General features: G+C 41.1%; 1 protein-coding gene and 1 long non-coding RNA gene across 3 annotated transcripts in view; both read right to left on the bottom strand.

Annotated features, from left to right (window-relative positions):
• Nucleotides 1–8,637, bottom strand: part of LOC145941842 (uncharacterized) — a 71,735-nt gene extending 63,098 nt beyond the window's left edge. The window contains exon 1 of the mRNA XM_083048187.1: nt 7,062–8,637. Coding sequence (XP_082904313.1) covers nt 7,062–7,299 — 238 coding nt within the window. The 5' untranslated portion in view covers nt 7,300–8,637. The remainder of the gene's footprint in view (nt 1–7,061) is intronic.
• Nucleotides 8,638–8,832: 195 nt separating this feature from the next.
• LOC145941846 (uncharacterized) overlaps nt 8,833–18,862 on the bottom strand; it is a 53,737-nt gene continuing 43,707 nt past the window's right edge. For both annotated transcript variants that reach the window (XR_014426229.1, XR_014426230.1), the window contains one exon: nt 8,833–8,936. This is a non-coding gene — a long non-coding RNA (uncharacterized LOC145941846). The remainder of the gene's footprint in view (nt 8,937–18,862) is intronic.

Here is an 18,862-nt window from a genome sequence, read left to right as displayed (position 1 = left end):
AATTGTTTAGTTACGTGTCAGAGAAGGATACACACACATACACACACACACACGTATACGCATGTGTGGAAACAAGCAGAGAACTTATGTTGGCGAAATACAGCTAGTCGTCTGTCCATGTGCCGCGGGCACGTCTGGTCCTCGTCTGCTCGGCCAAAGTCCTTGAATAAAGGTCTATTCTTAAAAAGCCGCACAATTGGATAACCAATCAGCCAGACAGTATCGTATATCAAAGAGCATGACGAAATGAAATTCACAGACCGTTTATTGTTCCGTTGCGCGTTGCGATGATTGCGATGATTACGTTATACGTAAATATAGAATGTCCCGTTATAATCCATGTACTGTATATACATCACATAAAAATTATATCGAGGGAAGAAATAATTATAAAAACCATTGGTACACGAAAACTAGTTGCATTGTTTATAGAATTGAAAACAAAAAATAATTTTGAAAAAAATATTTCTTAATTTATAAATAATTTCATTGAATATAACAGCGATAAAAGAATATTATGCAGTTTAAAAATATTTGTGTATAAAATATTCTGTGTAATTAAATTGCATTAGATAGATCAAACTTATATTGATGCAGATCAATTAATATGCTAGATTCAAAGGTGGGTTTTACGTGCCGAGCGTGGCGATGTAACTTGTTAAAATCGCGGCGACTGACGCAATGCATATGCGTATAATAGACCTTGAGCCACTATTACACCGGCTGTTTATGTCGTTATGCAATCGAGACGGCTTAGTCTGCGCGCGAACGGAGTTTAACGTAGTAAATAATGCTTTCCACCCATTGCCCCCACGCTCGTAAATCCACTTCGGCATTTAAACGTCGCTTCGGCATTTAAATATCTTGCGAGAGTAGTCGTTGCACTTTTATGAAATTCTTGTGCAAGACGCGATAATTAATGATGCATATAATAAGAAGTCTCGTCGCATAACATTGTCTTTTAACAGGCTTGTTCTCGTTAATCCGCGAATGTGCAACGCACATTATATGTTAAATAATAACTCTCATAAAAATATCCTTTACTTTTAAATAGTTGAGCTGAAAACTGATGCATAAAAATTTTTATATATGGTACGCGATCTTTCGTACAATTGTTATGTAATAGTCGTTAATTATAAAAAATTGCAGTACCGTTTGTGCACGATTGTAAGTATCTAATGCAAAATTTGGATACGAATAAAAATTAAGAAACAGTATTATTTTTAGCAGGGTGTAAGAGAGATAAAAATGTCAAAGATTCGTTTCAGGATATTAGCCCGCGCCTATATTAGATATTATCTTTACTTTGTTAAACTATATTGAAAATCATATTTAATAAAATATATGACAGTATATATTTCACATGATTAATCATGATATGAAGTTGTATATTTATTTGATGATATAATAATGCGTGGCACGAATCGATGCCACGAAAGTGTCACTTTTGTTTGAAGAAAATGTGTCGCGGAATTAATGTGACAGGTACTCTTCATTTTCGCGGAGTAGCATTAGAAATTGATTCTACATGAATAAAGCATGATTGTGAGCAAAATATATAGAAATGTACATTATAAATGTACGTTATAAATACTAAAAAAATTTGCTCAATTATTTACATGCACAAAAATTTTAATTTAATATATATGTAAAGACCATAGGACCAGAAGCCGGAGACGATAGACCAGACCAGAGACCATAAACCAAAGACGAGAGACCAAAGACCATAGACCAGAGACGAGAGACCAAAGACCACAAATTACAATTTAACAAATTATTACCGCAAATTATAATCACAAATTATTACAACCCTAGGTTGCAAAGAGACATACGAGTCAATAGAGAATTTTTTTTTTTTTTTTTCTTCGAAAGCGGCGTTCTCGCAAAGAATACAATGATTCTGCGCAATATTTCTTTGAATTCACACGACGAAGAAATTTCATACTTTCTCTCCGTCGGTGTATCACCGGTGCGCGTCAGTTCTTTTCTAGAGATACGAAAATAAATCGCGAGTTTTGGGATGCCTGACCGGTTAGTCAGGCCATTTAGTCATTCCTCTTATACCGGGTATACCGGGTATCACGCAGTCACGAGAACTCATCGTTGGGCACTGTCCAGATCACGAATTAGATCGTAAAAGAGAAGGATGACTCTCCGCTCTCTTGCAGGAGCACGGAAATAAACGCGTTAAGTAATGATACAAATGTACGGGTAGCGCGCAATAACCGCAATCGAACGGCAAATAAATAGCGAATTTTTTATTCAGGCCAAATTAAATCAAAATACACGATATTTAGAAAATTCGAGCATATTTATAGCACACATTCATAGGAATGTCGATTAATTGTATTTTACCTCTTTCTTGTGATAGACAACATAATTTTAGGCAACATAACGTATCAGTATTCTCGTAATTATATTAATTCGATATACTAGAGATCAAAATATAATGAACAGTCATAGTAACGCTTGTTATATTATTAGAGATATGATATATCGATCGAGAATTAAAACGTTATGCGACGAATTGAACTCTCTCACTAATAAATCATGATATACCATAGTTAATTTGTGCGCTTTGGGATTGGAAATTTCACGAAAGAAATGTCCACATCAAATTTTAAAGAGGAATACGAGTATTTGTGAGCTTTGTTCTCTCGCTGACACTCTTGTACGTGAATCGAAAGTTAAGTTTACGCGAACGATGTGTCGCGGTTGATGAGGATTCGATCGTCGTTCTTCAACGACGTTGTAGCCGTTCGGTATTGTGGCCGCGCTGCATAATTCGCACGTGCGACAAGACATAATAGGGTATAAAAGGGGTAAGGACGGGAAAAACAAAAGAAGTACACGTTCGGTCGATGCGCGAAAGGACTGATCGGCTGATTTCTACGCGAAGTCACGATCCGTGTACGCAGTCAGACATAATCAAAAACACACGATATATGCAAACTATGTGACACACGGTCTTGTATCAACACACGCTTTCTCTCTCTCCCTCCTTCTCTCTTTTATTGATATACATTTATCTTTAGCTGATTTGTGACGGTTCATGACAAATTAAATTGAGCACGAGTTAAACTTTGCTGCGTGGGAAAATATTTTCGCATTTCGTTAACGAAAGTTATATTTATATCGGGGGGATATTGAAACAAAAGTCGCGCGAGGAATAAGTACAGAGCACGTCTGAAAATCCATCATCCTTTACGCGCGCGCGGAAAAAGCATTTTCGCAATGGCGAGCACAAAGGAAAAAAATAATAAAAAAAATTGCTAGGTGAAACAACGGGAGAAAGAGAAAAAAAAAGGGGCCGACCAGTTCTCGAAGAAGCACCTCCCTTCTTTCGATCCGGTCGAACGGAGCGATGCTCCGATTTCTGTTCGTTGTGAGCGAAAGGTAGCGCGAGATTGTGCACGAGAAGATACGAAAGAAAAAAAAAGAAGCACAAGGGAGAAATGGGGAAGGTGGCTGCGCGCACGGTTGGAATAGTTAAAAATAACTCTGACCGCGAGGATCCTGCGGTTCCTGTAAACGCGAGCTCAAGCATGGCAAAACGAATACGACGCTGATCGCATACTCGCGTGTGTGAACCGGTGATCCGAGAGGGATTTTGGCGAGAGATACAAAAGTACGCGCGCGAATCTCATTCAGATGAATTTAAAGGATCAAACGAGAGATCGTCTTATACTTTGTAGAGAATGTAATATCTTTCAAAATACTGAAAAAGACGTTTACAGTTCTTTGTAATGACTGAATAAAGCGTTTGTAAAAATTGTTATGTTGCTAAGAAAATTCGTGATTATATAATATTCAAAACAATCAGAACAAATATTTCTTTCAAATCTATAGTACTTATTGTTAGTAGATATATTAGATTTTTAATATATTTTTTCTCGTCCCCAATATGTAATTTTGATATTTAATAAATATGTTTATGGAAATGCGATACAAAACTATATGTATCATAATTTAATTTTTAAATTTCTTATGTAAATGTGTGTGAAAACTCTTAAATTATTCATGTTACTAAATATTACTCACTGTATGCTCTAAGAATCATAAGGTTTTATTTAGCGTTAGATGTGGTAATTATGAATACGAAACGATTCGCTCAAGAAAAAGCTGATATAATCTACGTCAAATTTAGCAACCGACAGCCATTCTAAACATATCGGTACATCACCTTACATGTGCCATCAATATTAATCGACAGTGCGAAAAATATCCCCTCCGATGAACAATATCTCGAAAATTTCCGGCACATATTGACAGTTCTTCGATACTTTAACTATACGTTCGGGAATAGTATTAATAATTCGCGTTATCGAAGGTAAATATCAATATAATCCGATAAGCCCCGTTAGTTCTCTCAGTTGTGTGTGTTTATGGCATGCCATATACTTCTTCCACTTCTCTGGTGTCGCAACCAGACATCCTTTGCACGTGCATGCGGGCGAACGTGCACCACAAGAGGTTATTTTTGTTTAGTCTGTCGGTCGTTCGCGACTCTGTATTCTCTCAAAACTATCGCCCCGTGTATAATTGCCGCGCGTATTGGCGAAGCTGTCAATATCCGAATACTTAACTTTCCGCCATTCGCCCCGTTGCAGAATGTGCTACGGCTGAATCTTTCATAAGATAAAAATCAGAGCAATCACGGTTGCGCTTTCCGCATCTACTTTTGCATAAAATTCTCCCTCCACATTGCAAATTTTAAAATTAAAAATTATAATATATAAATATGAAGAATATATAATATATGAAGACATTGTAGATTAATCTTGATGAAAAATTTATTTCAAGAGCCGGTAATGTTAAAGAAAAAAATTGATTTCTGAATAATAAATTATATAAATACATGATTATATAATTTTTTTCAACAATTTAATTGCAAATATTTTGCCAATATTATACCTACGCATACTTCAATCGAAAAGCATGACAAAATTAAAGTGTGAAATTAAGTGTGAAAATTAACAATTATTGTTATATGAAATGTAATTAAAAAATTTGAAAATTGAATTATTTTTCAAATATTTTTCCTTATTAGTTGTCAAACGTTAGTGAATTTTTTTTAAATCGTTTATATATCCCTTTATTCTTCGTATTCGTAAAGAACGTTTCCAGACCGACAGAGTTCGCGATACGTTGGTCGTATTTGCGCACGATGGGCAGAAAGGGCAGGAGAGGAACGATGTAAAGCCCCCGGTGCTCTTGGCACCCTCCACGACGGCTCGTAGCCGAAGGGGGTGCGCGCGACGAGGAGGTGATAGCGAAATACGAGCGAGCGTTCACTTCGAACTGTAAAGTATTGACTCGCCCCGTTGTAGGGAGAGCACCGTAAGCACCGTGTCTATAATGTTGGCAGACGGCTCTCGGGACTCGCCTCCGTCCGGAAGGAATAACGCGACTTCCGGGAGCGAGAAAGTAAATTTCACCGAGCAACCAAACCGGGACGGGTTGGAGTTTTACGCGAAAAATTGTGAATGCGTAAAAATGACGATTACGAACCAGTGCAATCTCTTATTTTAATCATTTCGAAAAGCTTGGTTCTCTCTCATCCTATTTTTAAATTAAATAAAATTATTTTCTGCGCCTCTCTTTCTCTCTCTCTCATTTTTGCTCTCAATCTTTTCGTATATAACAATATTGTAAGTCTTTCATATCTTTTTTAAAAAATAAAAACTTTAGGTATAAAAAAAGTTACAAGATTTTTTTATGTCAAATACTCAATAAAACATGAATGTAATATTAATATTACAAGAATATAAGCTTGCTGATTGGGTAGAATAAGAATTATAAAATATTTATTGCCTATTTCGTTATTGCGAATTTACTGTTGAAAAGAGTATATTAGAATTAGAAAACATTTTATATTATAGAAAAAATATTTTTAAAGTTGCAAAAACGATTACTATAAAAGTCTTATATTTATATATATAGAATTAAAATAAACTCGCGCGACGATGTGAATATTTTATCCGATTATTAAAGCCTAAGTCAAAGTAAGACAAACGAAGTATTTAGATATTTCTCAATGTAACAGTCGCAATGTGGCAAGAACAAAAACGCGAGATAGAAGTCTTCGAGGCAGAATACGTTGTATTGATTTCTATGCGCCTTTGATATAAAGATTGCCCGATATAATAATTAGCGAAATAACGCAGCGCAGAAACGTTGTTGCGTAAGGTCCGTGACCGGAAGGGTGGCGAATGTTACAGGAGCAGCCCGACAGCGGGCGTCAGCAAGGGGGAGGAGAAAAAGAAGGGGAGACGAGAGGACGAGTATCTAGGTCTGTGTAACGATTTTTAGAGCCTCGACCCTCCGATCGTTCGGGCCATAAAAAACTTGAGGCACCCCACAATAGTCGGAGAGCCGTGTGCCAGGGTTTCCATAGCGACGAAGCCCTTTCGCTCTTGGCCCGCGGGCCCCCCTTCGTCCTGCTCTGCGGTAACCTACCGGCTGCCGTTGCCGCTACCCTTAACGCGTTGTACCGGCCTCGAATCCCGGAGATATACGTCGTAATAAGAGAGCGCGACACAGCCAAAGAGAACCGATGAAAATCGCCCAGAGTCGATCGCTCGGTTAAATTTCTCGCCCTTTTATATCGCTTCGAAAAAAAGCCTATAACCCTTTAATCCCTCGATATAGAAGATCCTTTTTTAACGAGGGTAGATACGAGGGTCAAATCGCGCAAAATTCGTATTCTCTTCTAAGAATTATAACACGGGTTTAAAAGAGAGTTGCTAGCTAAACGCACGAAAAATACGCGTAACAATTCTTAGTAAATTTGAAAAAGAATATCTTCGTCATAATCTCAATCTTAATATTATAATATACAAATCATAATAATCAATTTTTACTATTCATTCTGCATACTAAAAATTTGTAGACAAGTATAAGATTCTGAAGATCAGTAGTATGAGAATGATATGAGAATTAAAGTTTTTGCTTTTTCACAAAGAAAATATCTTTAGTATATCCGAATAAAATATTTTTTAACACACACAAACACATTAAGCGAGACATTTATTCAGTTCAAATATTATTTATGTACTCACGTGCTTCCATAGAGGTGTCTTGAGTCAGTGGTGGACGTTGCGTCGTCGTCGTCGTCGTCGTCGTGGTCGTCGTCGAGGATACGAACGAATCTTCGACGTCGTGCGCGACGGTTACCTTGACCTGCTCCTCGTCGCTCTCTTCGTTCCTCGGTGAATTTCGTTCGGAATTCGCGCGCACTCTTACACGCTCGGCCACCTGCACATCGTCTCCGGAGAACGCGGACCGCGACGATGACATCGGCCCGGCGACTGTCGTCGTTGTCCACTCGATTACACTATCACTATCAACTACAACCGCACCATTATCCTTGTTCCCCACGAGCACCAACTCCCTCCCGCTCTTATTACCATCCTTCACTCCGTCCTCGGTCACTTCCCCGACGTCATCTTTCTCGGTGCTTCCGGTTCGCCGAGTAGCACCGAGATACGCGATGTCCCGCGTGGTCGTTCTCGCCGCCACCGCCGTTGTCGTCGTCGACGTTGTCTTCGAAGCGCTCTCGTGAAGTAGGATATCCCGCAGGGAATTCTCCGGGCGCAATATCGATTCTCCGAACTTGAAGACGGGCTCTAACAGCGGAGTGAAAGCTTGGACTGCAGGACGAAAGCCATCGTCGATGGGCGGCGCGGATTCCAGCTTGCGAGGTTGTAGAGAGTGTTCGTCATTGTGTCGCCATGCCTCCGGCCAGGGGTTGATAAAGTTCGGAGAGATTTGATCTTTTAGCTTCGATCTCTTGCTGATTGGTACTCGTTTAGCTCTTTCTCGTCGCGTTGCGGTTTCTTCATCCTCGTTGTTACGATCCGGTGTGATCTCGAGAGCGGAGAGATCTTGATGCCTGACGACGACAATATTCAACGGCGCTCTCGATAATGACGGAGACGATGACGATGACGACGACGACGACGACGACGACAGCGGTGGCGTCAACAATAGCGGCGATGTTAATGACAGAGACGACGTCAACAACAACGGCGGCGCGGACGAAGGCGAAAGACGCGTCGTCAACGTAGCAAGATGATCCAGAGTTCTATGATTCGCGCGATCTTCGGTACCGATTTCGTTAAGGCTGGACGCGCACTTTCGAATCGTCCTTCGAAATAGACGCCGCGCGAACGGATGATCGTACGTTCGCGACGGCAGATGAATAGATGCAGCGGCGTCGGCTGGATGGAGGCTGTCCAGCGGCTGGGTTATCACCGGCGCGGCCGTCGTCGCGCGCGTGAGATCGTCGAGGAGAGCAACAACGAGAAGAAGCAGGGGCAAGCCCACCCCCGCCCCCGTGGTGGCACCCGCTACCCCCTGCCGTGCGATGAAAATCCGCGAGGCGGCCGTTCAGTCTAGTTGTCCGCGATCCGCTAGCAACGATGCGCCTCGTCGTCGTTCTCTCTCTTCTTTTCTCTCTCCCTCTCTTCCTCCTTTCTCTCCTTCTTCTTTTCCTCGCGATCTACATGCAACCACGCGGTTGCCCAGCGGTTTTCTTCCACGAGCACTTGTCCGCATTCGACGATTACGCCCCGACGCGTCGCGACGACGATTGGTCCACCTCGGCTCGTGCCGGCGGAGTGCCGTTTTGGCATCTATTATTCCGTCACGCGTACCAGCCACGTGCTGCTGCCCCTTTTGCGCTCGATGTTGCCGCCGCGATGGGCGATCGACTCCACCATGTGCTCGATCGACGGGCCGGACAATATTGTATGTTCTGTCCGCGCGCATTCCGCCATCATCGCGCGCCCCGCGAAACACAGCCGGTACCGCGACCCGCGTCCCGGCGATGCTCGGTGCATCTATATTGCCCGTCGCCCGGCATTCTCCGCTTCTTCCTCCGCGTCCTCGCTATCTACTTCGAGGTCCGGATAGCGCTCACAAGACAGTGCGATCTGAAACAATCGAGAAAGTCCGCGTCTTAATATTCCACGATTGAATTGACTCTTTTAACTTGATTCTCTTGCCCGATAAATATTGCATTTTCGCACAGAAATTTATACATTTTTCCATTGCGATAATTTCTCGGTCTATAACTTAAAATACTATATTTTGTATATACTTTTAGAATTAATGTTTTAATATTTTTTAAATTAAAATTTGTCAATAATGTATCAATCGGAATCTTATTTTATTTTCTTTTAAATAATCTTTTTACTGATTATTTAAATTTTGCTTATAAATTTTTTCTCTCTCTATTTTCTATTCTTTTAGTTTTCCTAAACTGTATAATTATTCTATAATTATACTCTTTCTATATATAAACTAAATTTAGTTTGAACTAAAATTAATTAAAACTATATTTCTTTTTTAATTACAAATTGACTTTGATAGAATTTATAATTTATACTTGAGATATATGTATAATTATTATAAAGTGATAAACGTTGCACAAAATGAAGATAAGAATTTATGACAAGTTTATACGAAAATTTCGGTTCACTTAACAGTCGGTTAGTTAACATGAGATGTGATCAAGCTCATGTATACCATTTGCCACCAATTATTCACAGGACGCAATTATCCCGTCGGGAGTAGAAGAGTTAAATAGTCCAATAACGAGCAGAAGTACAAATGTAATAGTACATATGTGTTTCAATGTGAATATCAAAACATTTTCCATAAGACTCACTAGGGAATCCGACAAAAGTTTAAACAACCGTTATATATTGTCGAAAGCATCGTTAACAAAATTTTGTTTTATTATAATTCTTTTATTATAATCTCAGATATTCTAAAATCTAATAAGCCTAATACATATTATTTATTTTACATTATGCCTAATATATCTACGCTCACAGATATGCTTCTGCGGATAATATACTTGGAATCTGCGTATTTGCAGACTGTACGCGAATAATATCCCGCTCAAAATGGAAATATTAAATAAAAGTCTATAAATTTAGAAGTGTTATAAATTGAAAGTATTATAGAAGACCAGCAATGAAAAAATGAATCAATTTCAAATTTTATTGGACACATCGAATAAACGTGGACGGAAAACTATGTTGACTATTCATATACAATCTGTAGATAGTGGGCAGTGATCTTACAGACAGTGTTTACAGATTATGTTTGCGTATAATATATATATATATATATATATATATATATATATGTGTGTGTTTTAGACTTGAAACAGTTTTATATATAATACATTGTGTATAAAACTACGATATTTTATTTGTGATGCATCAAATGTATCTCTTTTGATAATGTTATTTTATAATATATATGTTGAAAAGTATCGTTATATTATCTGAATATAGCATGCCGAGCTCCAATTGATTCTCGACAAGTGGGTTATACATTTTCGATATTCCATTCATTAATCAGCAGGCCGATTTTGGAATCGCGCGTTACAACGCAAAAAGAATCGACCGCGCTTTCGCATGCTCTAAATTTCAAATACTTAAGCATTGTTTCTTCTCCCTAATAGCAAAATAGCTTAAATATAAAACTGATGCCCGTACATAATGAAGGTGACACGGCAAGCCATCTGCATAGAGCGAAGAAACACAGAAATACGGGCGTCTAGATGGGAGTGACTGATCTAAAAGTGTAACGGAGGAAATATAAAGGGAAATGAGAGTAGAGGAGATCGCGCGAGCCTATAAAGCGCTGTTAAGCTCCAAATTATTAAAGTGAACCTCTCGCTTGAGACTAATTAATAAAACAACAAGTCAAAAGTCTCGTCATCTTAAATTTTAATTCTTTAAAAATCTTATTTTTAATCACATTTGCTTCTATATTATCTCACAACTCCGAAATCTTTCAAAAATGTTGTAATACTTCCCTATTTCTCTTTACATATTATTTACATGATAAAATAAACCAATTCTTTTCGAGTTCTTTTCTTTTTAATTCGACTTTCACAACACATTCCTCATTAAGAGAAGGAATGGTAAATTTGAGATCTCGTGCCTAATATACGTTACGACATAATTATTTATTGAATATTTTCTTAAACGGAGACGTGGGGGAAAAAAAAATTTTTACACACACGGTGTGCTACCTCTAAAAATATTTAAGACACGCGCTGAAAAAATAGATGGGCGAGTGAGTGAGGAATATACGGGCGGCGCTTCTCGTTACACGAGGGTCGACCCTCCTGAAATTTGTTTACTACGCCGAGGGACACCGGTGCCCGGGGCTAAGTATAGCCGTAAGGAGGGAGAAACCGCGAAAATGCTATTTTTATGAGCACGCGCCGCGCGAACATTGTTGTACCCGATCGACTGTGTCTCGGCGACGACGCCGCCGTCGACCGGGTCGTATAGTCGTCATCGTTGATGTCGTCGCGATTATCGTCATCATCGCTGCGACACGCGTGTGACTATAAAGATTGGGTTAAAACGATTACCTGAATTAAAAGCTAAACATATGACCAATAATTTTATCATTGAAAAACATTTTCAGAGAAGAAAACTTGTAACGAAGAGATTCTTGTTGTTTTGCGTGTAAAAAACTTTTATACATAAAAGACAAGAGAAAATATCGTATTTTTGTCTTTGACAATTATTTTCATCCCTTTAATTTATATAATTAAATTTAAAAAATATAGGTATATATTAAGTATCTTATTCGTCAATTATAAATCGAGAATTTATTTTGCTTTCTGGGGGGACAATAAAAGTAACAAATCTCAACTTTATTATTATCATTGATACTATTTCAATTTTAATTATTGTTAAAGCGCTATTAAACAACATTAATATCATAATTAATAACAATTTGTATTGATATTATTAAAGAAAATCTATTTTTAATCGTTACAATTAATTGTCTCGACATTCTTCTCGAGGAAGAAACAATTTGAAGATTTTAAAATCACGTGGGACAGCCTGTATCGCACGAATAATGAATTTCTACGTGGTGGAGGGTCGTCGGCATGGCAGAGATCTCAAAAAAGACCAGGGGACATTAGACTTAGGGTCCGCTTCTACTCGGTGCGCCGGTCTAATGCGAGATTCGTGTACGCTTGTTGATAACGATTGGAGGATACACGCGGATCGGTATGTATCTCCGCGCGGTGGACCCGCTCGCGAGTTGCGGCACGCGGCCGATTGATCTTCTTATCCCTAAAACGCGAGAGATCACGCGCGCGCGCGTTCGCGAATACACGCGTCTATGTATCCGTCGTACGTAAAACGCGGAATATCTGCTAATTATAGTCCCGTAGCCGAAGGAAGGAAACCGCGGAGGCACTATTTTTACGACTCTCCCGCCAAAATATCGTCGCGCGCGTCTGCCACGCGCTCCTCTTCTCCTCGACAGGCGTTCACCTTTGTGTTACGTGACGTATTTTATCACGGTGCGTGAATAATTAAAGTAACTTAATTTAGAACGGAGTATGCGATATAGTTGGTGTATTAAAGTGTCTGATTATTTGGGTTACGACGTATCGATCGGACGGATACGCTAGACGTGGATTTTCGCGGTGATTCTAAGAGAAATATTTTGTTGATCGCGGAGGGAAAGGGTTTTCAATTTTCAATGTAGTTTGCAAAATACGGTAAAAAATGTATGCATGAATAATTTCAGACATTTATTTAAAAAATAACTATATTTGTATAATCGCTACTATTATTTTTTGCAGCAAATACACGATTTAACGATTAATGTTAATCGATGGATAAATGTCTATAGTAATCAAATACATAACATAATATTGTGAGTAAATTATTTCACATTCGATTTACAGAATTTTGCGATTTAAATTTATCTTCAAAAGCAAAATTGCGGGAATCTCTTTTAATTATCTTTGATGATTTGTAATTTAATTACATACATGTAGTAAATTTAACTTCATTTTCCAAGGTGTCTATATAAAGAGGAGATTTACGATTTGTTTTCTAAGCAAATTTTTGAAAACGTTGAGAGATTAAAAGCAAAGTATTTTCACCGCCATCATTTTAGTTTAATAATAAATTTATATCGTAATAAAAGCCAAGATTATCGTAAACATATTGAAAAGTAGATTTCGTAGTTCTCTGAAAGTCGACCAAGAGCCGATCCCGACCAAATTAGTCGCAGTTCGTGTTGTCATCAGCGTATCATCATGCGCATAGATTATGTGAAAACTCTCTCGCGATTTCTAGAGATTAATATGCGATCATCTCGGCGATGCGATATGCGGTTCGGATGGAAAGAGTATGAAGGAGAGATGCCCGTTTCCAGTCAATGAGTGCACGCGTGAGCTCGTTAAGAAACGGTCGCATATATAATCTTCCAAAGAGTTAATGTACGAAATATACAAGCCGGTCATTCGCTCGATCGAGCGCGTGCTCGGACGAGCTCGCCTGCTCGCGGGAATTCGCTGTTTTCACGACAAAAATGCGTGCGTGGCACGCGCGCTGACATTCTATTTTCGAATGAAACACACGATCAGGGGACACGAACGAGAGACTAATGTAGAAATCGGGGAGAGAGGGGAAGAAAAACCCGCTGGGAGGGGAAGGGAGAAGGGAGACACAGAACGAGAGCCCTGTCTTTCCCTTCCCTCCGAGAGGAACGAGGAGAGAGAGACTTTATTTGTGCTCTGGCGAGCAATATGAGAAGAGGGAGCAAGAGAGAAAGAGAGAGACAGAGAGAGACGCTACCACTGGTAGAGAAGATGCAAAACAGAGAGAAGGGAAGAGAGGCACAAGAGCTGTCGCGAAAGGAGAGAAAAGAAAAGAGAATAGGAAGAGAGAGAAAGAGCTGAAGCGAAAGGAAAAGTACATTCGCGCAACAAAGATGCAATATAAAAACAAGCGAGACGAAGCACGAGAGAGCGAAAGCTTTGCGGCGGCGCGAGAAGAGACGGAGACGATGCTGAAGAGAATGAGAGAAAAAGAGACAGAGACAGAGTGTGTTTGTGAGAGTAAGAGAAAGAGAGAGAGAGAGAGAAGTATAGTCTGCGAATATGCGGAGAGAGAAACGAGAGGAGAGAGATGCGCAAAGGTAGACGGAGACAACGAGAGAGACACACGAAAGGTGCGAGAGAGAAAGAGGGCTGCACTGCGAAAGTAAGAAGCAGACAGCGAACGTGTGCCTGTCCCTGTGTGTAAGCGTGGACACCGGCAAGGAACTCCGATTCGTTTCGTGCTTAGGCGGCCATGCTGCGTCTCCGTCGCGTTCTGAGAATGAGGCACCTTTTGCATATGTGCTGAAAAGCAGCGCAACCGCGGTATCTCGAGAACCGATATCTCCGTAAACCGACATTCATCCGACACGCCACGTTATATGTCGGGCGTCTCGATCACGAGATACAAACGTATGAAGGAGCGAGATCAACGTACGAATGAAAGAGGAGAGATAAAACGCTAGAGAGAGAAAGAGAAAGAATGGAGCGTGCGCGACAGAGAGATAGAGGCAGATAGGCAAACAGGGAAGGAGAGAGAGAGAGATATAAGCAGAGAAGCGAGCAGACCTCGGTCACAGATAAATAAATATTAGATGCAGAGATATACACAGACAGGGTGGAAGAAAGAAGATAGACTGCACACACGCACCATACAGCCTGCCGCGCATCCAGGTCGGGGGAAGGGGAGGCCTCCACTCTTCGGTCGCGCGACGAGGAACGACGATATACACGCTCGTGGTGCAGCGGCGCGCCGGGCGCTCACACACGTACAGGAGAGGTCTTCTACGCGCGAGGCACACGCGGCCGGATATACACGCGAGAGAGATACGATGCCGTATATTCGCTGCACCGCGTCCCGCGTTTTCCACCCGCGACGACTGCTTTTTCCTTGATCGTTGTCGCGGCTGCCACGCCACGCTTAAGATACAGCGGACAGAAACGAAGGAGGGAAGGGGTGAGGGGGAGGAAGAAGAGAGAGTGCGTGAGAGAAAAAAAAAAGAAAGTATATAAAAGAGAGAAGAGAGCTGGATATGCGAGAGAGCGTGGCGGAGCTACGACGAGAGCGCAGAGAGAGAGCTCGAGAGTCGAGGAGCGAGCTGAAGATCCACGGAGCAAGCGGTGCTGCCTATCGGATGGCACTGCGTTCAGCGCCGCGGTGCGCGACCCTCCTCGGCCCTCGTCGTCTCGTCTCGTCTCATCTCGGCGACGCTCGTCGCTTTCCGCCCTTTTCCGTCCCGACGAGTATGCATCGGATATGCTGCGCCACGTCCCTCCCCTCGCGGCATTCTGCTCTCTTCTCTCGAGGTCTAGAGTATGTGGTACGGTACGTGTTCCATCGCGTATTCCGATATCTCTCGCGCTAAGTTCGCGACACCCTCGCGAGGGTGGCGAGACTCTCTCGTCATCTTGGAAATTCGATTTGACATTTGTATTGTCCGGCCGCGTCGGTCGATCATATGTTGTAGACTGACGATTTAATATCTCTCTTGAAATCTTGAAAGAATGACAATATTACATGCGTTCTATATTATGTAATATTCCTATTATGATATTTGTCTGAAAGACAATGCTTTCATATATTATTTCGCACTTTTATATTCTGTTGTAAATTAAATGTCAAAACTGATCCATTTAAGTAAGATAGCATACATTTTTTTACTATTCCTCAGTACATAAAATAAAAAAATAAACTATGTAGCTACAAAATTATAATAAAAGAAAGGTTTGATTGGATTAGAAAGATAGAAAAGAATATTAAAGATTAATATGCACGAGCTAAGAAGCTTTCTGCTCTCTCATGTTGGTCTCTTGATTGACATATGTATCATAGTAAGAACTTTTAAGCACTACTTTTTTAAAATAAAAGATTCGAAGCGAAACATCTCGGCTGACATTGATCGAATTAAATCTGTCGATCTGTTTCGCGGTAGCGAGAAAAGAAAGAACAGACATATCTCGCCCGCGCTGACATACGCTCGGATGTGCTGACGTATTCCGGGTCAGTGAAAATAATTAATGGGAGGAAAGAGATGTGGATGGGGGAGTTGGGAGTAATCGTGGAACACAGATACCGCGTGATGATACGCGCTCGTGTGTTTTCATATCTACGAGACGGAGTGATCCCCCTCTTCTCTCTCTACGTTTTTTTGTTCATACGTCCCCTTTCCTTCGCGAAATTACAATATCGGTGTCACGACACTCCGGTTCCTTTATTTAGCGACAAAAGACGTCAGAGTCGAGCTTAACCAGGCGATCGGCCTCAATAATTCGTTACTTAATGAATTCGTGACGTTCGACGTAGGAATTTCGAAATACTCCCTCCGGAGAGAAAGAAAAATACAGTACGCTTCGATGTCGCGCAAATTTTCTTTTCGATCGAAGACTTCGTTATTTACCGTCTCTGCATCATATATGTACATATATGTATATTATTATCCACGACATGGTCATTACGTCACGCAAGTGGAATGTCGAATGTTATTAGAAAAACAATAAAAATGCGTGGTCAAGAGCTTTTGCGTGTTGCGAATAAATATGTATGTAGAATATAAGTCGTGTCAATAAGAGACTGGAGAATGTTAGAAATGTCTCGTTGATTATGTTGCAGGCTCGGCATTCATAGCGCTCGCTCTTTCATATAGCATCTTAATCTTTCACAATTTTTATACTCCCCTTTCTATTCTCGTAGCCCATCTAATTTCGACATTTAAAATAATTCCACGTCTATCAATTTAAATTCTTCATGCATAGATCTTTTATATTTATTGCATATGTACGTGTACGATACAATACAGTTTCCATCTATTTCTCTCCATCACTCGCTATGTATGTATATGATACGAATATCCAAAGAGAGAACTAATTGGCAAATCGCCATTCGTTATAACAATAAACGTAATTTAATTCTCGCTCGTCGTCGCCCCGAAAAACCGCGTATGAGTGGCCATTGCGGCCGCGATGCATTAAGCTTTACGCATTGCACAAAGGTATATACTCTCGCGAGAGTAGGATGTACGGCGTTGTTTACCGCCGCCTGCGATGACCGGCCGTCCTCGTCGCTCGTTCGCACCTTTCCTCGTCCCGCCGATTTTCTTCCCTTCGGTCACCGTGTTCGTCGTGTCGGCGCCAACGACGGCGGCGAGGGCGGGGAGGGCGCACGGGATGAGGGAGGGAGGGCAGACGGACACGGAGCAGAGAAGCGGCGAGGTGGTTTAAAAGAACCTCAAAGACCATAAAGACCAAGTGATAATCGGTCAAAGACCCTTCTGGAGCCGGGGCCAGACGGCGATGCACTCTGTCTGCGGCAGACAACGGACAGACAGACGGACGAATGGACGGACAGAGAGACAGACAAACAGACTGACGATGGACGAGCCGACGCCGGGCATCGCACAACGAAATGTAACCGGAAGACCAAAGGAACACCGTTGCAACAATGTTGCATTTCCCCGTGTCTTTAGTGTGCACAATCGCGATTCCTCCCGCCCGGGGTTTTCGGGAGATGGTGAAGTTTCTCCCTGGATCTCTCTCTCTTTCTTTCGATTGCAGGGGACGCGCGCGAGTAAATTCGCGCTCGCGTACAGTACTCGCGGATGAGCGAGGCGATCTGTCTTTGTCAAGGCGAGTTTATTTTTGTCGGCGGCCCCATGATGTCCCGTAATGGCAAAAGCGATCTATACACCGAGGTGCCCCGGCGAGATATACCGCACGGCATCGCTGCTCGTTGGAATTTATTATGCTCCTTGCATCCCAGACACGTTAGCCAGATGAAGACCATTCGTTCGTTCCCACTCGCGTATTTTTTTTTTTTTTTTTTTTTTGTACGCATCGCATCCGCTCGAGGTGACGATTTGATTTTCGCGGATTTGCATAACGCCGCAAGCGCGACGCACGAGCGCGAAACGCCGCATTATTTTGCAATACTCGGCGAGAGAGGATAGGCCTCTCTCTCGTTCGGTTGACGATACACACTCTTACGCGCTATGCTTATGCTCTTATGGAAATCCATGCGTGACGGCTTCAATGCAGATAACAAGAAACAATCGAACGAGCGAGTATTATTGTCACGTTTAAAATATACTGTGCGGCAAAGGGTGTGACCCATCATTCCAGTGTCAGGAATAAATAATATATTCTTTGTTTGCTGCAAGACAAATGCATGAATGATTTTTAAATTAAACTTTGCCGACATATTTTAACTAATCTTTTATTTTTTTTTTCTAGATCGCAGTTTTACTTGATAGAATCGAGTCTCGTATCCTTTCATTAATAATTCTTGTATTGTTATATCTTTAATTATTTTTATATTCTTTGATTAATATTATCAAAACGAAATAAAAGTATCCCAAAAAATATACCTATTGAAACATGTGAAATATAAAAATAATTGTCTAGTCAAATTTTTTTATTTGTTTAACGAAATAAAAAAAAATCCATTGTCTTGTGTCAAGCAATTATGAGATTTCGTTGAAATGTACAGAGCGATACTTCGACGTATGCATTTAAGCGCGAATGTTATTGTTTCATCAAACATGAACAAGCCAACGAGCAGGCACGAGAGAAATGCACACGGCAGAGGCGTAGAGCCTCTCTCCTCTGCTACTACAAACTGAATTTTTACGGCTGATGTGTACATGGCTACACCTGCCGTTTTCAAGACACCGATCGTAAACGTCACGCACAGCGAACGGCGTCATATCGCCGCGTACCTCATGCGTGGCATATGCGGACGAGTCTTGTGTGCTAAACTGACAATGCGACGAGCAAAGACAAGAGGAGAGAAAGATAGCGCGAATCGTCAGCGGCGGAGAAAAGGAAAGAAAAAAAAAAAAAAAAAAAAAAGAGGAAACGAAAGCACGGATCGCGCTCGTCGTGACAAAGCAGATGCGCGTTCCTCGTTGAGTCACGGTATTATGACGCGGACCTACGCGTCAGTCACGCGAGCCCGACTGTAAAAAAAATAAAAGAAATCGG

Source organism: Prenolepis imparis, unplaced genomic scaffold, assembly GCF_030444845.1.
Source record: "Prenolepis imparis isolate NDT839.2.m4 unplaced genomic scaffold, iyPreImpa1.0 SCAF_10, whole genome shotgun sequence".
NCBI lineage: Eukaryota > Metazoa > Arthropoda > Insecta > Hymenoptera > Formicidae > Prenolepis > Prenolepis imparis.
The sequence above is the reverse complement of the archived record's forward strand: the minus strand, read 5'-3'. Positions and strand labels throughout refer to the sequence as shown.